Below are 24587 nucleotides of genomic sequence, written 5' to 3'. Positions count from 1 at the left end.
TATATATATATATATATATATATATATATATGGGTGTTGTTCTAGGTTTCTCATGTTCGCCCACTTTTCGACTAGATTAATTTCATCGACTACATCAACACTAACAATATAATCACATTTGATGAAGTCATAAAGTATCAGGCTAACGTAAGCCTTAGTAAAATAGTATAACTACAAGTTAAAGTAAAATTTGAAAAAATCAGATGATAATTTTGTAGTTAAGTACTTATAACTAGAGAAGAAGACGGTCACTAATACCCCATCAGACACGTGACCTATGACCTCAGTGTTATATAAACCTATAAAAAAGACATAACAATTAACGTAATATCATTAGCGTAATATTATCTTGTGTACATTAATAAAGGCCTGTTTACACGGTCAAAGTTCTTGAATCCGAGAAATTGGTAGAATTTCTCTGTCCAAGAAATCGGATGATTCATCGACACTATCCAAGTTTTGAATGTCACTAATTGGTCGGAAGAAAAACCTGCGCATGCGCATTGTTCATATTCAATGTTATAAAATCATACTTACATGACTTTAAAATTACTGAATATATTCAAATAAAGTCATAATAACACAAATAGATCATAACAGAACAATTTATTATGACTGAAGTATATGAAAACAGATAACAAAATAAAATCACACAATTTGATGCCTGCTTGTTGGCGTCACAAAACTTAAGAAGCTGATTGGTTAGGGGCAGGGCTAAAGAGAATATAAGGGCTAAAGAGAATATAAGGGCTAGTTCACTTCTAAGGGCTAGTTCACGTTCGGTCTAACTAGCTCTAACTAATATTGGAGCATCCCTTTTTGTGACATATTCCAAAACATTTGTTGTTTTCTATAATGATTTTCCTCAGTTTTTTGAAGTGAATTACAAAAATTTAAAATTATTAACAAAATGTCAGTTTGTGCGATTGCAACTTGCTAAAATTCAGACAAAACACACAAGGACAAAATATAATTTTCCACGCGTTCCCTTAAGTGAATGAACAACTATGCAAAGAATGGCTTCAACAATGCAAACGAAATGACCCAGTTAATAAAAAATATGCACGAATATGCAGTAAGTATTTCTTGAAAGAAGATTATGAAGATGATATGAGAATACGTTTGCATTCTAATCGGCAATCCAAATTGTCGATTAGAAAGATTTTAAAATTATCCTATTTCTACCAAGTGCTCTCTTACTTAATGGAGGATTAATTGTTCCGTCAGCAGCATAGATGGAAGTGTGTCAGTAATTTGAGAACATTCTTCAAAGTTCAAAGCGTGCATGGGACATCTTACAGAAAATCAAAAAGTGCCATCAAAGTAATTAACAAAAAGAACATCACAAAAGACATCAAAGTAAGACAAAATAATTATTGTGTCCTTCAGAACTTTTATAAGAATTCGCCATCTAAATTGAAACCGCCCAGTTACTTCAAAAAAGGCAGACGAAGAAATTAAAAAATGGATAAGGTCAAGGAAAATAAAAAATTAAATGAAAAGTATGAATAACTAATAGTTAAAATTCTCCGAATTTCATAATGTAGTTTTTAATGTAGATATTTTAAGTATTTAAGATTTTTTAATTATATTCTTTTAAATTTAAACATCCATCATAATAATATTAGAATTGTAAAATTTCCAATATTATTATGAACCTAAATTTGTTACAGTAATTAGAGTTTAAGGTTGTTGTTTCCTAATGATTAAGTATAAACAAGTTGCCATTAACAGCATATTTTGAAATCAGGATTCTAAATTTAATCCAACTTTACAAATTATTGTTATCGGACAATATGCAATTCGCAATCGCAACGCTCGAGTACGCTCTCTAGCGGGAGACTGAAAATATCGGACATTAATTCCATCTTAACCATTGACCATGACGAACGCCATTTTCTTAGCAGCAAATAAGAAGCAAAATTTCCCTAAGGAAAAGGTAGAAGAACTTGAAAAAACTAACCAGAACATGCCAAACATTGAAGCAGAACACGCCAAACATTTGAAGAACAATTTTTCAATAATTTTTACCTTTCTATTACCAACAACATAACTTCGGATTTCATGATCACTTGCTGTTACAGATGTGCATATTACGGTAAAATAGTTTTTCTGTCTTCAATTCATTACAAATTAAAGTGAAGTCAACATTGCTTTCGTCATTCCAAAGAATAACGTGAATTCAGAACTTACAGAACTGTAATAGCTATAGAATATTCTTCTTCTTTATAGAATAGTATATATTTCTGTATATATATAATTCGGAAATATATATATAATTCTGCGGATTTATAAAACAGGTGAGTGTTATGATTTTTATAATAAAAAATTTACTTGTAAATATTTTTTCTTTTCTTATTTGATGATAGTTTTCTACAGAATGGTTTTTTACGTCTGATTAAGAGCTATAAAAAAAAAGAAACAATATGAAAGTTTTTATTTCTATATGAAGAGTTTTTAAAATCTTTTTTTTTCCTAAGAATTCTCTATTTTACATTTTTTAGATAATAATTTTTTGATAAAAATTGTTGTCAAAGTACTTTTTTTGAAAAATTAAATGGTATAACATTATGTGTTTATGTATACTTCTTGTATATTCTAATGTTTGAAGTAATATGATTGAGAAAAGTACGGAATAAAAATTCGGTACTTACGTACTAACGCCACCGGCTCTACAGATTTGGCGGTTTTTAAGTGCCGCCAATCTGAAATTACACTTAAAATTTTTGCGACAAATCATAAAATAAAACATTTCGGTGGATATAGAGTTTAGCATAGATTCAAAACAATCATATCGCCATATGAACTCTGACAAATAAGATTCCAAATGAAATAACATTTCCAAAACGTACGTTTACTAAGATAAAGTTTCATGTCGTGAGAATTGGTACATTTTCGTTTTCTCGGTGAAATATTTCGCTCCTGAAAAAATAAAATTGCATCTTGTTTTGTTTTTGGCAAATTCCAAAGACGAATTTTCGTAGCACTAAAAAATGGCGACAAGAAAAAAAAATTGTTTTCTTGTTTTTGTTTCGTCAGCATTCTTTATTTTACGTTTTTTAGTTTCTAAATAATGATTTTTATTAAAACTTGAAATTTTTTGATAAAAATTGTTTTCAAAAAACTTTTTTTACAAAATTAAATTTCATAAAATTATGAGGCTTATGTATACTTTTTGTTCATTTTAATTTTTGAAGTAATATGATTTTTAAAACTATAGAATGTAAAGTTTAAATAGGCCTTTCATGTTATATCATTAAATTTAGTAAAACTATTTCTCGGACATTAGGTTTTAACTCTTATAAGAATATACACATTTTTTTCTGTTTATGTGCAAATATTTTTCCGATGTGTTTTGGATGTTCCTTCTTAAAAAAGAGAGATACTATTTTGTTTTCGTTTGCATAAGGAAGAATATCAAAAAATTTTCTTTTTTAAATTTAATTGGCCACAATAAAGAAGGAGCGTTACAATGCTACACGCTACATTAAAGACATCTCCAGAGTAACTGAATGACTGTTCATATAGAAATCGCAGGTATTCGTCTCATACAACAACGCCCCCTATAGTTCGTTGCGATCGCGAATTAAAAAAGTGTACTAAAATAAGAATAAAAATAAAAGTTAATAAAATTAAAAGTTAAAAAATAAAAGCTTAATAATAGAAGTTAAAACTGAAAATTTTAAAATAAATTATTTATAGCGTCATTTACGACAACTAGTAAAATATTTTTATTGGTTTTAAATGGAATTTAATTTATTATTTTTGCCAAGAAAATTTTTTAAACTATGTTTTTCAAAGAATGTGTTAATTGTATAAAGTTTAAAAGCTAATATCAAGAAAAAATTGAGCTTATTTTTACAGAGAGAATGATGCAAAGTTTTTATAAATGTTGCATTTAATTTATTAGTAGAAGTGATCTGAAATGATTGTAATATTTTCATTAAGTTTCACTTTTAAGAGAGTGGCAGCACTCGATGTTACACGAAAAAAAATATGTATATCGTTTTTAAAATTCTTGTAAATAAAAGTAATTTTGTAAAGTTAAACATCTGAATATTTATTTTGAAGAAAGAGTAAAAGAATCTTATTGCCTTATGTGACATAATGGCGTCCACGACAGGACTGTTTGTGTTTTGAAATTTGATGAAACGAACTCAGAAAGGCAAGTGACTTTTGACGATAATTGTCAACCATTTTGAATTTTATCGATATTTTAAAGAAGTGTTTGCTTGATGACAATTATAGAAGTTTTTAAATTAAAACGGAAGTCTATAAGAGCTGCATTTACTCGGTTGTACAATGTTATTGCCGCAAAAGAGGAAGTTGACATATCGGAGAATATAGATTGTTTGTCGACATTTTAACTTCTCAGAGAGAAAAACGAACTGCTATTGACTTTGAATGAAGAAATTTTAAATTCATTTGAAATATCGGAAAATATTGAAGAAGATGTCATTGAAAAGGAAGCTAGATTGGCTGATGAGTATTCTTATAAATTTAAGAAAATGAACCTATTATTTGATCGAAAAGTTTATTTGAGTACTGACATAGATACACAATCGGCAATTAGGGAAAATATAAAGTGAAAATTTAAACTCCCACGTTTAGAACTGAAGAAGTTTGGCGGAGAAATTAAGGTTTGGCTTCCATTTTGGGGACAATACCAAAAAAAAAAAAAAAAAAAAAGATGAAGACGCCGATATTGATGAAACTGACAAGTTTCAATATTTAGTACAGAGCCGCGATGGCTCAATGGATAGAGCATTTGCCTTCCAATGCGGCGAACGGGGTTCGAATCCCAGTCGAATTCCGCATCCGGCTTGCGCCGACAACAGTACTGACGTGAAATATCCTCTGTGGTAGACGGATCATGGGTTAAAGTCTCCTTGCCGTCAGGCTAACAGTGGGAGGTTCTCGTGGTCTTCCTCTCCATGTAACGCAAATGTGGATTAACTCCATCAAAATAATAAAATAAAATATTTAGTACAGGCTACTATTCAGAAATCCACAGCTCGCGAATTAGTTGAAAGCTCTCCCCGTCTTCTGGAAATTATCCAAAGGCCATTGACTGTTTGAAATCTTGGTTCGGCAAAGATGACTTCTTGGTTGAGTATTATGTTCGGGAGCTGTTAAAACTTACTTTGGCTTTTAACTCTAAAGATAAACAGATTAAATTATCAACTATTTACGACCGTATTGAAACACAACTAAGATCATAAGAAACTCTAGGTGTAACCACAGTAAAATGCGCTGCCATGTTATTTCCCCTCGTGGATTCATGTTTACGTGAAGAAGTACTTAGAGCTTGGCACAGAAATGAAAAGGGGCTGATGAAAAGTTCGATTAGAAAGTTTAATGAATTTCTTAAAAAATAAGGTTGAGAATGAAGAGAATTGCTCTTGTTATGCAAGGTTTCTCTTTGAAGGAAAATACGAAGTAGTCTAAAGTTAAAAGAGACATTCCAACTGCTGCAAGATTTTTTTTAGGAAATAGAAGTTTTAATTGAAATAAGTCTTCTGTGACAGAGAAAACCATGAAGCCACGATTGTCAGTTTGCTCGAAATATGGATTTGAATGAAAAAATTCCCAAACTTAAGAAACATCGTTGTTGCTTTAAATGTTTGAATATTGGTCATCTGTCTAAACTCTGCAGGGTTCGAATAAATTGTAAGAAAAGACATCATGTTGTTATGTGCCCTGATGGAAAGAATAATTGGACTCTCAATTTTAAAGAAACAACTGATGTCAAGAGGATTGAACATTTTAGCACATTGTCCAATGCTTCATGTTCCTTAAATATTTTTCTTCAGACTTTTTTTTGTGCTGCTTCGAGGTGAAACAGAGGATTTTGCTGTAAGAGCTCTCATAAACACTGAAAGCCATAAGTCATACATTACGAAGGAGGCTGCTGAGAAAATGTAATTTCGTATCTTGAAATAAACGACTCTCATCCATACTTTATTTGGGGGAATTGAAAATAAATAGAAGCATTTAGAATACAAGATCTACGTGAGTGATGTTACAAAGAGTTAATCATTGCACTTTCAAAGTTTTTGATCAAGAGAAGATTTGCTCAGAAATGCATCAAATGGTATCGGAGGTTTTGACGCAGGAATTGGAAGATAATAGAATTCATTTATCAGATAAAGAAAGTTCTTCTTTTTATTCCTCTACAGTTCATATGCTTATTAGTGCTGACATAGCAGGAAAGATCATGACTGGGAAAATCCTTAACTTCACTTCGGGACTAACAGCCATAGAAACGTTGTTAGGATGGACACTTTTTTGAAAATCATCTGACATTTCCGAATTTGGTAAAATTCCACAAAAAGAAGACGAGTCTATCTCTGCCATGCTTGTCACTTCACTTTTTGTAAAAGAAACTAATATGTCTGATTTTTGGGAGTTAGACTTCGTTGGGTTCAATGATCCAATGGTAAAGTTGCCAAAAGATCAACAGGAGCCTTCTACTAAGGAAAGAATTTTTGAAGCCCATACAGTAATGAAGAGCGTTATGAGGCCTTGGCGAAATGATTGCGTACCTTTACCAGATAATTTTGAACTGGTCAAGAGAAGATTGCGTTCTGCAACTACCAAGATATTCTCCGAAAATTTGTGCGATATATTGTTAAAAAAGGTGGCATGGTTGCTAGATTTTGAATAACTCACTTTTTTGGCAGTCCTGATTTGGCCTCTTTCTATTTGTTTATTACTGTTTTTTATTGCTGCAAGCTGTGCACCATCTTAACGTTAGTGTTAGCACCTCTAGCATTGTAAACACAAGTAATAAGTAATCAAATATCATCTTTGCAAGAATCTCAAAACACAATAATCACGCTGTAAGCCACCAATGGCTTTAAAATACACCAGAGACAGTAACCCGGAAGTATAGGCGGTAGGGAGCTTGCAGCGTTCCCTAGTGCAGAAAACATCATTCATAAGCAGGTCGAGACTTACAATTTTGGCATTTCATGAATGGAATAATCAACATACACTGATAGTACTTACTTACTTACATTATACTAACTTATAATAAAAAGACATATATCTATCTACATTCTACATAATTTATAAAAGTAGCTATGAAGTAAAAATTTTATTAAAATTTAAGTCATTAGGATTATTTTTTGATATATGAAACTGAATTATTATAAACTAGCAGATACCTGCAGCACCGCGTCAGAGTACATTTTTATTTTCTCTGCGTGTAAGATTTTATTTTGTAACAAAAAAGTATTTTTCCACTGTAAATTGTAGCCTAGCCTGGGTCAACTCTCTAGCTAGCTAGACCTCCAATTTTATCATCGCACAAGATCACGGAGATTTGTTGCTTAGTTTCTACGTGAAAACGTAAAAACTAAGACTGACAATTACTACGGTTACAATTACAACTAAACAGACTGACAATTACTACTGTTTTGTATACAAACTTATCTCCCCAATTATAAAATTAGTAGCGGAGTACGGGTTTTATAGTGCACTATTACAACTAAACAGACTTACAATTACTACGGTGAATACAAACGGATATCACCAATTATAATATTAGTAGCAAAGTACGGGTTTTATAATGCACTATTTTATTCAATTTGCATATTAATTAAATTAAATTATTTGAATTTAATTAATAAATGTATAAAATTAACGCGTGTTTTTTTCTTAAGTTTTTCACACTACACTTCACTACAGTTAGTGTGGAATATTATATGCGTATGCCCATCATTTTTTTTGTTAAATAATTTAGTTGTTATTAGTTTATAATTGGTAACGAGAAGAGTTTGGTGGTTGCCATGGCGATAGTTTGGAACGCAAATAGTTTTTTGAGTGAGTGTAAGATTTTTATTTTTTAATTTTTTTTTTTTTTGGAAGGGTGATGTGATAATTTTTTTGTCGAGCTAATAAATCTTCCTTTTATTAAACGTGAAAGTAGGTTTCTTAATTATCTGATTCGAAGTCCTTTGAGTTTAATTTGAAGTCAGTTTGTATTTTTTGACATATGGCGTCCGTGACAGGACTTCTGTTGAGATTTTAGAAAGCGACTATTACTGGATCTAAGTGAAGATGGAAGTATTGAAACAGGTGAGAACACAGCATCGTAGATTGTTTACTCAGTCACGCAATGATTTTTCAAAAATTGAAGCCGAAATGAACGATGAAGAAAAATTGTTGAAGTTAAGAATTATATCATAAAAAGGTAAGTAATTATATTGATCAAAAAGTTAAATTGTTAATTCAACTCAGTAAAACTTAAAAGAGTTATCTACCACATACGTATTAAGTTTCAGATAATTTATTTTATTAAGCATTTTTACCTTATATAAGGCGTTGGGAAGAATAGTTCCTAGTTTAATTAACGTGAAGTTAATTAAATAAAACACTGTATCGCTCATAAAATTTGTTAAAGTATAATTATTTCTTTTCTTTGTCTTTTACTTAGATGTATTATTTGTATATGTATTTTATTGTAATCGTGATCTATTTTTGCTTTGTGTACCTGGCAACTTCGATGCACAATTAGTAGTAGAGCATAATTTTAATATTTATTAGTCATTTTTGTTTTTTTTTCTAAGCATAGTCAAAAGAATTGTAAGCATACGATTTTTTCCATCCTTTTAAGGAAAGAAATTTTGAGTGGCAAATAACAAATTGGTCAAATGAGTTTCTGAGAAATTAAATTTTCAATAAACTTTTTGATATTTAATGAATCAGAAACTGTTTGACCGATTTCATTCAGATTTACACTTTGCCATTTAAAATAACTGTCTTTAAACCGGTTTTATGATGAAAAAGAGCTTGCAGCTAAAAGTTCCGGAAAAGTAGTAACTCAACGGGTAAACGTGCGTTAGTTAAGTATTTGTAAATAATTGCTTTTCACTTTGCCTTGCTTTTTTGTTTGAGACTACTTCATAAAAATGTCTCTCTCAAACCACTCATAATATTAAGTTAAATGAAAAATGATCTAAAGCATTAAAGCAGTTTATTTAGTTTCATGTTTAGTTTTAAAACTTTTTTTATAAAGTCTTAAAATAGGAATCTAAGAGATGCGGTTTTATACATTTTATCTGCATAAGTAAAATACCTTGCAAGCACTCTAAATTCCTAGAAAAAGTCACTTTAATTTACAACACGTATTATAAGACTGCATATCAACATTTGAGTAAATTAACAATGATAACAAAGAAAATGAGGAATAGAAGGAAATGTAGCGGGCATTAAAGCCTTCTTTCATTGGGTAATTTTCATTTGTTACGAAGGTAATTTTATTTTACTCACAGTTATTTACTTAAAGATTAGTTTTAGTTACTTTTATTAATTTCATACTTAATTTCATACTTAATTTCATACTTTTATTGTTTAAGATTTTTTAAAATAAAAACATGAGTAAAATTACCAGTTTACATTTAGTATGAAGATTTCAGGTATAAAAACATCTTTATAAAATGTCATCTCTAATATATTTTATTTTGTGTAATGCTTCCACTATTTACGGTGAACCCTGTAACATTTCAAGTTAGCAACCAGGAGACAAGGGCATTCTGCTTTCGAGGAGGAGTTTGTTCTGGATGGAGCTAACCTTTTTAGGTTCAAACAGTCATCTTGTGAGTTGCCTGGGTCGCTTCAGAGGAAGACTAGCAAGTCATCCTAGTTCTGATAACTAAATCGTTTGATTCACGTGTGGAAATTATGGTAAAATCAGCCTTAATTATTAATAGTCTCCTTCGATAGCCAGATGGTCCACTCTCACGAGCTCACCTCTCCTTCAAGTTTGTTGAACCTGGTGCCTTCGGCAACTTTGCTCATTTGGAGTCAGCAACTTTTTGTGTCACCATTGATTGAAAATGCTACTTTTAAAATTATTAAAAGAACAAAGAATAATTAATAAATGCATTAACTAATATTAATCCCTGCACCTCAGAGCTTACATACCTTGAACTTTTCGCAAGGCAAAAGGTCCAGAACAAACAAAAGTGGCTGCTTCCACCTACTCACTACTGGTATAAAGCAAAAAGACCAGGACTCTATCTATCTCTTCCCGGTGACAGGCAGACCAACACTTACTTATCCCGACTGGTCAGTGGACACCTGAAAAGTCTCACATTTTCTGCTAATCAAAAGATCTTTCCTCTTTGCCCTAAATGCCAACAAAACCAGGCATCACCTGAGCACATCTTGAACTGTTTAGGGCTGGACTGGAACGACATACATTCCTCTCCCCTTTTAATTTCGGACTTCTTAAATGTCAACGGATTTATTGATCTGGTCTGACGGAGTCAGACCAGATGGAAATTAGCAACAACATCAACTAATATTAATTTAAAGAACAGAGCTTTCCAATAATGTGAAAAAAACATTCCAACTCTGACTTAGACCTCGTCATCAACACAAAGTTACATTATTGAATGCTTTAAGACTTGTTAGTTTTAAGCTCATTCAATTACTCTAAAATAATGGTTATATAAATAAATTATTAAATACACAAATTTATTTAAAATGTATGAAAGAGTGTTGGAAAGAACTATTGAGAACAAAAATAGTAATAAGTAATTCCTCTTCATTTGAAACTGAATATTTTTAACTAAGTGCATGTTTAACAATGGAAAAATAATAAATGTCAAGCAATTTTTTATGTCGTATGTTTACTTAGTTATTAATGTTGATATTCTATATTAAAAGACAATTTGTAATGGAATAATAATTTTTCCATGTACATTTTTTAGGCAATTTTTCGTAATGTAATTTTTATGTAAATTTCGATTTCATGTTCCTAAAGTACTGGAAAAGCTTAATGATGCTCTGCAATACTTTCCTTTCAATATTTTTTCATAAAATTTGGTCTTTAGAAGGTATTATATTGGGGGTATTCCTATTTATTAATACATAGTAAAACACTAGGAGTGATTCATTAAGCATAGACAAAATATGTGTTATAAAATACGACTTCATGGCTTAATTTAACCCCTTTTTTTTTCTTTAATACGTTGATTATAAAATTTACTTAAAATATTTCATATCCTAGCCTTTCTTCACTGTTGAAAATGTATTAGGAAATTTAATTCACGAGATAGCTGAGTGTAAATTTCTTTCTGCCTTTCCTCTGAAATGAAAATTTGCACAGCATGAGAAATTCGGAAAATTTTTATCGAATGGAAACTATCTATTTGTAACTATCATAACAAATTCATAACAAATCAAAAAATTGATACGATCAAAACTAATTGAAATCAAAATATTTGTATCGTTTATCAGAAAGCATTTAAAAATTATTGTCTTTCACCATCGTTTTCTAAAAAAAATTTATTACTTTTCTTGCCGTTAAATAAAATAATTTTCATAACATACTAATAAACCAAGTATGTGAAAGAAATTCTCGTTGTGTGGCCTAAAATTTGTCCAAAAATTATCTTTTCCTTGTAAAACTACCAAAAAAAAGTATTAAATAAAACAAATATTCGCTATCGCGACGCTTGAGTACTCCCTCTAGTGGGAGCCTGAAAATATCGGGAATTAGTTCTATCATAACCATTGGCAAAGACGGACGCTATTTTCTTAGCAGCAAATAAGAAGCAAAATTTCCCTAAGAAAAAAGCCGAAGAACTTGAAAAAACTCTCCAGAGTTCGCCAAATATTTGAAGAACAATTTCTCAATAATTTTTTCCTTTCAATAACCAACAACATAACTTCCGATTTCATGATCACTTCTTGTTACAGATGTTTGTATTACGGTAAAATAATTTTTTCTGTCTTCAATTCATTACGAATTAAGGTGAAGTCAACCTTGCTTTGGTCATTCCAATGAATAAATGTGAATTCAGAATGTACAGAACTGTAATAGTTATAGAATATTCTACTTCCTTATAGAATAGTATATATTTCTGTACCTATATAATTCGGAAAACAACAATAAAGAATCATCGGAATTACTTGAAACAGTATCATTTGGGTTGATTATTAATAACTTTTATCGCTTTCTTGGTAAGTATTTTTTAGTTTTGAAAGAATAATTTTAATTAGAATTCAGCTATTCTGTTTCTCAAGTTACATATTAAAATTCATTTCGAGACTATACAATTATGAAATTTTGCTGTGTGGTATGTTATCTAAAAGTAATGAAGGGATTATCTATGTATATATTATTTAAATATAAAATTTTCAAGCTAAGAACATTTCATTTGGAATTCTGCGGATTTATAAAGCAGGTGAGTGTTATGATTTTTATAATAAAAAATTTTCTTGTAAATAATTTTTTTACTTATTTGAGGATAGTTCTCTACAGAATGGTTTTTTACGTCTGATTAAGAACTATAAGAATTAAAAAAGGAAACAATATGAAAGTTTTAATTTCAATATGAGGAATTTTTAAAATCGTTTTTTTATCCTAAGAATTCTTTATTTTACGTTTTTTAGTTTATACTTTTTTGATAAAAATTGTTGTCAAAATACTTTTTTTGAAAAATTAGATGGTATTACATTATGTGTTTATGTATACTTCTTGCATATTCTAATGTCTGAAGTAATATGATTCAGAAAAGTATGGAATGAAAATTCGTATTAATGGAATAAAAGTATGGGATAAAATTAGTACTTGCGTATTAACGCCACCGCCGCTACAGATTTGGCGGTTTTTAAGTGCCACCAATCTACACCTAAAATGTTTGCGACAAATCATAAAATAAAACACTTTATTTAAAATCAAAGTAGTCAATCGGATTGCGGTGGAAAATGAGCCGATATAGAGCTTAACATAAATTCAAAACAATCTCTATTTTCTTTCACCTGATGCGGTCGCCATATGAACTCTAATAAGTAAGATTCCAAATGAAAGAACATTTCCAAAACGTACTTTTACCAAGATAAAGTTTCATGTCATGGGAAATGGTACATTTTCATTTCTTTTTTTCTTTTTTTTTTAGTAAAATATTTCGTTTCTGAAAAATTTAAATTGAATCTTGTTCTGTTTTTGGCAAATCCCAAAGACACATCTTTGCAGCACTAAAATTTTTTTTATAAAATCACCATTGACGTACTTTACATGTCTGCAGAAACGTTCATAATTCGTTTGACAGGAATAAAGAAAGATTGTTCCGATTTTTAAGTGCCTTACATTGAGTTGCAGCAGACATTTTATTAAAGTGCATTTGCGAATTTTTTACCAGGTCAAGTGGTTAAAAATGCATCCTAGCGTAAATCTGATTATTAGGTCAAAAATTATTTGTTGTGTCAATTATCATTATTCCAACATTTCATTTTTTGAACTATGTATTTAACGAAAATTATAAATTATTATTTTTTACCAGGTCAAGTGGTTAAAAATGCATCCTAGCGAAAATCTGATTATTAGGTCAAAAATTATTTGTAGTACCAATTATTATTATTTCAACATTTCATTTTTTGAACTATCTATTTAACGAAAATTAATAAATTATTTTCAATATAAACTTCAAAATTATGGAATACCTTGAAAAACGCTGAAATAGAAAAGAAAAAGAAAATTCAAATGGTATGAAAAATGAGAGGAAACTTTTTATAACTTTTCAATAATGCAAAAGCTACCATTTATCTCTTCCTTTGTAGGAATCTATATATATATTTCTCTTACACGGCGACAAAAAAAAGTCTCATTACAACTCCCCGAATGGCAACGCTAGAAAATCCACCAATGATTGCCGCTAAAAATGTCACATGCCAAATCTAGCTCAGGTGGCTCAACATATAGCGCTTTTAAAAACAGAAACTAAATAACCAGGGAGAGCATAAACTAGGCAGAAGTGAGTAGTCTTTGTCGATAGATCTCTATTTTAGTATTTTGTCGAAAGCGTTTTTTTCACGAATTTATATATTACGAATTTATTTGACGATTTTTGATTTATATCACGAATTTATTTGTTTAACTAGAATTTATTTGTTTATGCAGATTTTTCCATTGCAATTCACTTATTTCAATTTTTAATAGACTTAATTATAGCCAAAATTTTAGCCTTTTTAAAGAGATAACAGTTTTAGAAATTTCAACTTAAGATTTTATACTATAGCACATTTCTAATACGTTTAACGAATTACATGTCATTTATTTGAATACAAATTTATTTTAATGACTTAGTATTTACCAAAAAGATGTAATTTAAAAAAAAAAAATTGTTATATGGATTTGAATGATTGTTTTGAAATCTTAGAATTTTGTGCATTTGCAATGTGCCTAAGGTAGTAGCGAGCGAAGCGAGCTTGGTTTGCGAAGCAAACCATATAAGATTGCGTAACAATTTTCGGGGGTTGGCGAGCGTTAGCGAGCAGGGGGCGCAGCCCACTAGTATATATTAAAGTGCTTTTGAAACTAAAGCAACGAGTTGGTATCTGTGAAATAAGTTCAAACAATTTACTTCATTAAATTTTATTAACATTGCGATGTTTCGCATTATTAGATATTTAGAATGAATGTTTATCGAAAATGGGGCCGGAAAAGTATACACGTTATGACAAATTAATATTTAAGCAATAAAAAAACAGAAAACATCAAAACCTGTTTGATTTCGGGGGGAAACAGTGTTTAGTTGAAAGGCAATTATTTGAAGAACCTTAAAATGTTATCAGACAATCAAATTGATTTTAATATTTTTAATCTCGTCTTCCTAATCAACGATTCGATTATTTCGATATTAATTTTATTTCTTTCAAACTTTTTTAATTTGCAATATTTAATATGTGTACTTTTTTTTTACTTTATTTTTGACAAGAGTTTTAAATATCTATATTAAGAGCAGTGATTACAGACAGTCGTGTATACGTTTACCCATTTCTATTGCAATAATGCATTTTTATTGTTTTTAGACCATATTTTAAAACATAAAATGTTGGGGAAAAAATAAAAACAATGTGCACAGTGCTTGCAGTCAAAACTCCAAAGGATGAAACAGAAGGAAATACAGGGAAGAAATCTTTTTTCCATATAGACAAAGAAATGCTAAGGTTCAAAATCCATTTCTTCTTATTTATCGGAGGTAAGTGGAAAGATGGTGATTTTGTTTTTTATTCATTACTCTATTTTAAATATTAATTATATGGTAATTAAAAAAGTAACAAGAATTGTTCCATTGAAAAAAATAAAGTTTAAAATTAACTAATGACTTTAGATTTATTTGTCCGATTTCCGAGTAATTGGACTTAATGGCTCGAAAGCAAAACCTTAAATATGATGATTCAGTAATGCAGATGATTTTTTACGTAACGAAATATGATACAGAAATATACTTTCTCTTCAAACCTTTTCTTCCTCATACAATCGGATTTCTGACCCTCGATGTATGAAGGATAACCACTATCTGGAAAATAGGGTTCCAATACTTCAGACAGGAGAGCGGTTGAGAGTTTGGAATCCTTATTGTTAATTTCAGTTTGGAATGTATGGGGATACATTTATATTTTTTGAAAATCATGATAACGATATTTTAAACATTCTCACAAATTATCATGAATAAATATCAAGCAAAAGATTATGATTTTCAATGGCATAATTTTTAACATTACAGACAAAGATAAATAATAGTTACGGCTTTGTTATATGTATTATCGATCATCTATTAAAATACCATGAATTGCGACAGTTAAAAAAATTCAATTTAAAGTGCTAATAAATTTAGATTGCTGATTAATTAAATTGGGATAATTGGACCAATTGTAAAAATAAAGTTTATCATTAACTCGGAAAAATATCGCAATATTTCTTAACGTTATATGCGATATTGCAGTATGTACGGTGAAGTGCGTAACTCAGTCTGAATTTTAGTTGCTTTCATATTTATTAATGATTGTTGCTAGAAAATAAAGTTTTTTCAAAAGAAGAACTGTCAAAAAATTGGTTTAAGTAATTTCATATTGGTTTTTATATTATTCATATAACTGTAGCTCACTGCAAGAACAAACAGTAATAGTATTTGGTATATTCTAAAAAATATGGTATATCTAAATGGTATATTATCTAAATGGTAAATCTATATGGTCTATTCTAAATGGTATAATATGGTATATTCTAAAAAATGGTTTCAATCTGAGATCAAAGACAAATTTTTTTTTGGAATAGATATAAAATCATCCTTCCTGAGCCCATGCTATATAAAAATAAGGCGAACTTACACATTTTAAATTAATTAAGAATGCTAAAAATTCATAATTTCCGGACATTTTAAAAATTCCGTAATTAAATATTCTTGTAAGGCGTCCAAAGATAATGATGTGTACTAATATTTTACTTCTTACCCAAATAAATTCTAATAATAAAATAGTTTTGCTACCAGTGTTCAAACAAAAGGGGAAAAAAAGAATATTAAAATGTGTTACGAATTTTCTCACCTTCCGGAAAGGATATTTTACTCATTGGCAAAATGGCTCTTGGTTTGGATGTTTGGATTTCATGGCGTCCGCTCTTTTCAAATACAATTATCAAGAGTAATAGTAAACAGGTGCATGCATTGCTATGGCGACAGCTGCTGTTTGATAATTTTTTTTAGAATTCTTTTTTTTCACTTATAATTTTGTTATGCATTAAGTTGGTGAGTTTATTTTTGAAATATGGGGCCAGAGAGATCCCATAAATACTTCTTGAGTTGTGAATAAAAGAGAATTTCATCATTTGAACGATATTTTTGTTTTTATTGTTTTATTTAAGAATCAGAAATTCTAATCTACAGTTCAAACTGTATCGTTTTCAATACTAATTCAGGTGAATATCACAAATAAAGAGGCTCCAAACTGATTGACATTGTCACAAAAGTTGGAGTTGAAGCAAGCAAAAAAACGATGCCAAGACCTAAACTTACCGAGTCTGAAAAAGCCAAAGAACATAGACGGGAATACCTTAAGCGTTACACACAAGCAGAAAAAGGAAAGGATTCCGTTCGAAAACGCAAGCATGAAGCCTGTCCTTCACAAAAGTACTAAAGTGGTTGAGAGAATTGAATCCTACCGAAGAGTGAATGGTGACTCTCCGAACCCCTTTCATGCAAATACGAGAGCTGGGTGTTGATCATCAGTTAGGGATAACAGGATTTCTGACTCTCATGTTCAACCCTGCTGCATTTTGCAAGAGATTCTTAATTTCAGACTTCATTTTCCGCCCTCTGTTATAGAATCGAAAAATCTGCGAATTTTTTCTGATTACGGGGACCAACTAAACATTGTCAATTTTTTTGCTCTATTAGTGATAGAAAATTTCATTTCTCTTGTTAATTTCTTCGTTTGTGACGTGCCATCGTCTTAGTCACTGCAAATGAAATCGGATAAAACCATCAATTGTCAAAACCTTGCCAACCCTGTCTAAATATGATATTTTTCGAAGTGCTTAAAAATATTTTTGAGTGCTTGAAAAGGGCTTAAAGGGTGCTTATTTTTTGTTGAAAGATTTATCTATGCACCCTGGATAAAAAGTTCCATTTTCAACGTACCCAATAACTTGCACAAGACCGTAGACTATCTTCCACGCAATATAAATGATTCATTCACTATTCATGTAAAATTGAAAAAAAGCCTAGCTTTCAAATCTTATTTCATATATGAACTTGTATGTCCAAATTGGAAGTATGATACAGCTTACGATCTCCATCAAGCACCATTGTACCAATCCGAAAATGTTCATATTTATCTTGATTGGTAGTTCAATATCTATTCAGTCATCAAAAGAGTTTACACAGAATGTGTCTGAGCTGCATTTAAATATGTCTGCCAAATTGTCTACCGATCAGTTCAGGATTAACAGTTAAAGATGTCCAAGATGAAAACACAATAAAGTTTCGTTTCCAAAAAAAAATTTCGACAGCAGCCATTTTGCCAAAGGGAATTTCCTTCATTTTGTAGTGAATCGTATTTTAAATTTTCTACTTTTCGATTGTTGTAGCTATTTCAAATTTCTAATTAAAATAAAAACTAACTGATGGGTTGCTTTTAGATGACCCACATTTAAATTGTTCACAGCATTCTTATTTATAATTTTTTTTTATTTTTAGGTACAGCCTCAGTAAACCCATTCATCCCAGTTGTTGCAAAGAACAGACTCGGTCTTTCTGCAACTTCTCTAGCTGCTGTCTTGGCTGCTAAACAATTAATTACAATTGCTTCAAAGCCAATAATTGGTTACATTGCCGATTACTTCAACAGGCTCAAACTGATGATTAGTACACTGCTCATTTTACAAATAGTTTTCCTGTTTTTAATTCTCGCCGTTCCTCCCATCAAAAAACCCTCCAACTCATCACAAGAATTAACATTATACGATCAAATAGAAAACTCCCAGAAATTGTCCGAATCAGTGATTCTCTCCACCCGGTATCACCCTAACAGCAAAAATTCATCCGTTGAAATTACTTCTCCAAACTCTCCAGAGAAAGATGGAGACTTGTGGAATGAAGATAACAGCACATTCTCAGAAATTATAAGTGTACAACAAATTAATTACACTGCAATGATCTGCTTTCAGAAAAAACTTGACGCAGAAATAAGCAATTTCTACCTTGAATCTGAATTAAATTGCAGCTGTTTAGTTTATTCTTTTAGTGCAGACAACTTAAATGAACATTTTCAACAGTATAACAAAAAGTTGTACTTTCGTTTACGATCATTAGATTCTAACTATTCTGATTATCAGACAAACAAGACTTTTCCTTGCACAATTATGCTGACAAAAGATAACGATAATTCTACAATTTCAACAATAAATGATTTCCACACTTTCGAATTTTGGATATTTGCTGCTGTCTACATTCTTGCTGGTATATGTACCAGTTCAGTTTTTACACTTTCTGATACAGCTTGCTGTGAGAGTGTGCAGAAGTTGGGGGGAGAATTCGGGAGACAAAGATTGTTTGGCGCAGTTGGATGGGGGGCATTGGCAGCTATAAGCGGATACTTATGTGACTTAACTGGTAACTATTACGCATCTTGGACGTTTATGGCAGTGCTGCAAATACTGGCCTTGTGGAATGTTTCACAATTAGATCTTACTAAACCACATTTTTCTCAGAATCTTCTAAAAGACGTTGGTAGAGTACTAAAGTCGGTAGAATTCGTTGCATTTGAATTTGGAGTCTTATTCAATGGAATAAGTGCAGGTTTACTGTGGTCTTACTTAATATGGTTTGTTTCAAGCTTAGGAGCCAGTAAATTCCTCTGTGGATTGACACAGTACGTTGAATGCTTTCTTGGTGAGATACCTTTCATGTTTTTTTCAGGATGGTTCATAAAGAAATTGGGACATTTTAATCTCCTTTCTCTTTCCCTCATATCGTATGCTTTGCGCTTTTTATGGTACAGTTATCTGCAAAATCCATGGCTTGTTCTTCCTTCTGAAATTACGCATGGTTTTACTTATGGAACTCTTTTTCCTGCAATTGCCTCGTATGGAAAAATGAAAGCAAAACCTGGAACAGAAGCAACAACACAATCAATTCTGTTTACGACACATGGAGGCTTAGGTAAGTTTTAAATTATCGATGACCTGATAATTACTACTTATTAAAATTTTTTTAATATAATCCGTTGTTTTTTATATTACATGCATGACCAAAATCATTGATGAGCTTTTTTAAGCGGCTTTTTTAAAACATCCGTTTATATTGATCAGTTATAGCCATTAAAGTATGAAATATAGCAGATAAATCTGTTATCCCTTCTCCCAATTTTAGAGATATTAAATAAAAATCCATAAACATTAAATTAATTCTAATAGTAAGAAAAACAATTAAAATGCCTTGAAATTAAAATAAAGAAAGTTTTTTATGTAATCGTACTTACAGAAACAATATGAAAAATAAATTACCACTTAAGGGCTTAATTTCACGGGGAAAAGGAATCCAAATTAAACGTTTCAGAGTTATAAATTAAATTATTGTTAAATTTATGAGTTATTCAAAAGTCTCCTGAAGGACTTGAAACCCTTGAACATGGTTTTCTTGCACTTTACACGATATTCAAAATTTCTGCAATTGAATATCATCTTTACTCCGTCACAAGAAAATTTGAAAGGCAAACAATCTGGTAGCTAAAATTGCTAGTTTTAAATTGAGTAACTATTTTAAAATATGAAATTGCATTTTGTTACGAATGCGTAAAATCTGAATTTAATTGTTATATTTTCAGGTTTTACATCTGATCATTGGATTTATTTATTGATTATAAGAATTAGAGAAGACATTGCACCGTGTGTAATTACTAAAAATATTTGCACATCCAACGGAAAGATTCTGTATTTAGTACATAAAATTCAGTATATTTGCAACAAAAATATCGTATACTATCTTGGGGATCATTTCAGATTTATTTTACTTGATTTTCAGATTTATATTTCAGATTCTGTTTTACTTAATTTTCAATTTGATGAATAATTTTTTTTCAATCAAATTTATCAGAAAATAAGACCCTATAGTACAAGTAATTGAGAACTATAAGTACTAAAATGCCATTCCCTATAAGATATATAATTTCTTCTAATTAACTTCTTAAAATAGTTTAAAATAATTAACTTCTTTTCGATGGGCTTAACAAGATAACAAAAGTTTGAACTCTTAGAACTGGTTCAAGATAAGTGCATCAAATGCTGAGTACTAGTTAGCATAATTGTAATTCCTTATGATTTTTGATCCATACAAGATTTGATATTTTTTATGTTCTTAGTAAGTTCATTAATTTTTAAAAATAATTCAATTAAATATATTTCGGAGTTGCTTTTATGCTTCCTGATCCCGACCGTTTGAAAATTTTATTAGATGTAATTTTATTTGTTAATTGCATGATTTTTCAACTGACTTTTAAATCTAGAAGACGAAAGGCCACCTTTAAAAATCCTTCGGGATCTCGGGCCAGAGGAAGACCTCCAACTAGATGGCTGGATGGCACTACTAAAGATCTCAAAGTAATAAAGATTAACAACTGGAAAAAAGTCGCCATGGATAGGAGGCGTTGGAGGCTACGCGTGGTTGAGGCAGCCACGGCCTGTAAGGGACTGTCGCGCTGAAGAAGAAGAAGACGAAAGGTCAAAATGATTGTTTTACAAGATGTTACAATGGAATGGTTCAAAATACAATATATGGTAGACCAAGATACAAAACCATATTGTACCTTTAACCTATTTCTTCAACCTTCTATCTCAAATGATTCTATTTAAAATCTTAATTATCTGGTGATACTATCCACCTTTATTGTTTCTATGCGACTGAAACCGGTTTGCACTTGCTTATGTTCATGGATCAATTGATTAACATTGTCATATAATAGGTTAAAAATAAATACAAATAGGAAGAAGTATATGAAAATATCCCGAATAAAAGCCCATTACATGTATGTTTAAATAGTATAAAAGTATTATAAACTCGCGCAAAACACGTAATTATTTAAACACTACAGTGCGACTAATTATTTGGTCTAATTATTATAATATAATAATATAATACCTGATATAGTAAATTTTCTATATTTATATAACATATAATATAATTTATCCAATCGTCGAATTTATATTATATATCGCCTAATTTGACCACTTCATACACGAACGTAAACAAGTGCAAACTGGTTTCAGTGGCGTAAAAACAATAAAGCTGTATAGTATCACCTGATAATTAAGATTTTACATAGAATCTTAGAGTGCGTCTAATAAATTGGCCAGGTAAATTGGCGTACATAACTTAAGGTTCATACTATTATGCAATCGAGAGTAAATCAAAATTAAAATTTTTGCGTCATTTTCTGAAATATTTATTAAATTAGAAAATTTGACTTTAAGAAAAACTGTATATATTTCAGGTGCAGGTCTTGGATGCATTTTGGCAGGTATTTGCTTTGATAAAATAGGACCTCATCAAACTTTCTTCTACTTCAGCATAATGTGTTCTTGTGCTTCCGTCCTAAATATTGTGCACACCTTCTTATTCAAGCATCACAACACTGGTAAACTTAGTTTGTCATCAGGTTCAATTGCTAAGTGATTTATGTCAGTGTCTCTGCTTAGCCAAGATGAGTAAGAATTATTGTTCAAGAATCTGCATATTGCGTCACAGAATTAGCAAGCGTTTGACGTGTGGTTTAACAGTTTGATCAATGAATAAAACAATAACCTTAAAAACTTGAATTGTTCTATTTTTAAAATATAATTTTTGCTTAGTTATAAGAGTCAAATTTTAAATGCTACTTTTCTTATTATTTTACATATGTTGAAACCAAATGTCGAGAGAATAAAAAACCTTTTTTCACTTAACATACTTTAAATAATTATGCAATAAAGAAAACAATTCATGCCTTAAAACCTACATCAAGAAAAGCCAAACAGTTTATATTTTTTCATTTTTTAAAAATAATATTTTTAAGTAGCACAATATGCAAATACATAATCTGCAGGAATTCCCTAGTTGTTGAGTTTCTTTGCTGAAAATATCTTCATTATAGAAAAAAGAGATTTAAACATTCCAATAATTACTCATGCTATCATTCACTTATATAATAAGACAAAGTAAGATGAAACGTTGTATGCTAAATTAATGTTAGGACGATATCCGCAGTATGTTTTTCTTTTGTTTTATTGATTTAAAGTTTTAGCCATTTTCAGCCATTTTTTCGACATTAAAAACCCTACCCTGGTAGGTCATAAACATGACTACAGGTCGGAAGATACGTGCTCGCAAGCGCTATAGCGAAGTGTAAGAGAACAAGATGAAGAAACGAAAAGCGTATTTTGAGCGTAAAAATAAATTTGAATACTTCAGCGTCAGAACACCTGTTTTCTATAAACCAAAAAAAGCCCAAAAGAAAACGTATTTTTTTTACTGAACTAACTGTATCTTATAACTTACAACGTGAAGTTTCATAGTGTTTAGGGGAGATTTTTTCATAAAGTTCACTGTATAATAATTTTTCTTTTTAATTCTCCAACATTGCTAGGCAAATGAGATACATTAGATAAAATTCCTTGAATCCCATCGTCATTAACTCTTCCTTATGCTTTCTAAAGTCTCATTTGAGAAGAAATTTTCCCTAGATTATCATAAAGTGTTTCTTTGTTAGTACATTAAAAAGGAAATATATTACCTGATTGAAAACTTTATTCGTTTTCGAAATTTATAAATAAGAAATAACTGTCGACATGTTTCAAGCGTTCAAAAATAGTTGCATATTTTCAATACTTGTCAGATTTCATAAGAAAAAACAAAAGTGATTCGAAATATAAAACGTAAAATTACCGACAAAAAACGGAAAAATAAAGATGAGAAACAAAACAGGAAAAACTAAATTGTGTAGCATACTTAGATTAAATAACATCATAGTATATAAGCCTAGGTACAGGCCTTAGTCACTATCATTTGTCGGTCCAGGACAATGCATTCATAAGAGTCTCGGTGTTTCAGAGAATAGAACGTTTGCCTCGAGGTGACCTAAGGTAAGAATTTCAGTTGTGACTGGTTGATACGAATTCCGCTGCCTGCTCTGACTGTCACAGTGCTGACGTACAGTATGCTGAGTGGTTACCTCAAGTGGTTTTGGGTTACAATACCCTAACCGTGGTAAGTTTTCGTGCTTTTTCTCTCCATGCAATGCAATTGCGAGTTGGTTCCATCCATAAAAGTCTTCCACTCAGGCTAGTTTATTCCAATACTTGATCTAGGAGTTCCTTTTTCTTCAGAGATTTATTTAAAACTGCGGAGTTGATAATCGTAAACTCAGAATTGGGTCGGATGTTCATAAAATGAAACGAAATACGCACATATACTTGTGTATGAATATATAACTAGGAGGCTTCGCCCCCTGCTAGCTAGCCCTCGCCAACCCCCGGATGTGCTTTCGCAGTGCATTTCGGATTGCTTCGCAATCCGATGCTCCCTTTACTCGCTCATTGGATACGTTCTTAACGTCTAGCTTTTGTATACTTTTTTGAACACTGAAGTTCCGAAAACTTTTCACTGTAGAAAATTCTAAACCTGTGCATTTCAATATTAATTTGAAATTGCAAACAGTTCAGATATTTTTCTTAATCACACTATTCTAAATTTCAGTTGTTGAGAAAAGTAACTGTTGTAAGTTTTGTTTTAAAGTCTTTCCCACCAGAGGGCTAAAACCATGTGTTGTAAAACAATATGGAATAGTACTGAACGCCGGATGTAAAGCATCGGCTTCGATGAAGATAATTTTGTGAGAATTTTTTTGATAATTCGGTGAGAATTCACCCGGTGAGAATTCGGTGAGAATCACCCCACATGATGCTCACTACGTGCTCTTGCGCGCCGAAGCCTATCAGTTAAAACGTATTAGCGTTTTATATAATATAGATTAGCCATATGATGCTCACTACGTGCTCTTGCTCGCCAAAGTCTATCAATTAAAAATGAAAACTGTTGCCAAAGCGAGAAAAGAAATATCATCGGTTTTATTGATACATACGTACGTATTAGCGTTTTATATAATAAAGATAATCCTTTTTACTAATTTTCAATATATTTTTTATTTTTTGTTACTTAACTCGTAGTCTTAATCATTCTTAATATGAAATATTATAGTTGTAGGTTATAGTAAATCAGGCTTAGCAAATACCGTATCAATATTCAATTTATAAAATTTCA

The 24587-nt window shown here is 30.7% G+C and overlaps 1 protein-coding gene across 5 annotated transcripts; it reads left to right on the top strand.

The window, feature by feature from the left end:
* The first annotated feature begins 8066 nt into the window (after positions 1-8066).
* Positions 8067-22102, top strand: LOC107451170 (major facilitator superfamily domain-containing protein 6). 5 transcript variants are annotated; one of them, XM_087169233.1, is made up of 6 exons: positions 8092-8197; positions 11863-11976; positions 14827-14996; positions 17994-19457; positions 21784-21987; positions 22044-22102. In XM_087169233.1, the coding sequence occupies exons 3-5, from the start codon at positions 14870-14872 to the stop codon at positions 21963-21965; spliced, it is 1773 nt and encodes a 590-aa protein (XP_087025359.1). In that variant the 5' UTR covers positions 8092-8197; positions 11863-11976; positions 14827-14869; the 3' UTR covers positions 21966-21987; positions 22044-22102. The 5 variants fall into 5 exon arrangements, with proteins under 5 accessions (XP_087025358.1, XP_042910601.2, XP_087025359.1 ...); XM_087169232.1 differs by lacking the exon at positions 11863-11976 and having other exon boundaries at positions 8067-8197; XM_043054662.3 differs by having other exon boundaries at positions 21784-22102.
* Positions 22103-24587: the final 2485 nt, after the last annotated feature.

Source organism: Parasteatoda tepidariorum, chromosome 8, assembly GCF_982258835.1.
Source record: "Parasteatoda tepidariorum strain Cologne lab strain chromosome 8, Ptep-v5.0, whole genome shotgun sequence".
In the NCBI taxonomy this organism is placed as follows: Eukaryota; Metazoa; Arthropoda; class Arachnida; order Araneae; family Theridiidae; genus Parasteatoda; species Parasteatoda tepidariorum.
Note: the sequence above shows the minus strand (reverse complement) of the source record. Positions and strands in the feature narration are given on the sequence as shown.

Bases quoted from the DNA above. Each gene is read 5' to 3' on its own strand.
- LOC107451170 (XM_087169232.1), top strand. From the start codon at position 14,870: ATGTGCACAGTGCTTGCAGTCAAAACTCCAAAGGATGAAACAGAAGGA. The intron at 14,997-17,993 runs GTAAGTGGAAAG...TTTTATTTTTAG, and splicing joins TTTCTTCTTATTTATCGGAG to GTACAGCCTCAGTAAACCCA. The intron at 19,458-21,783 runs GTAAGTTTTAAA...TATATATTTCAG, and splicing joins TACGACACATGGAGGCTTAG to GTGCAGGTCTTGGATGCATT.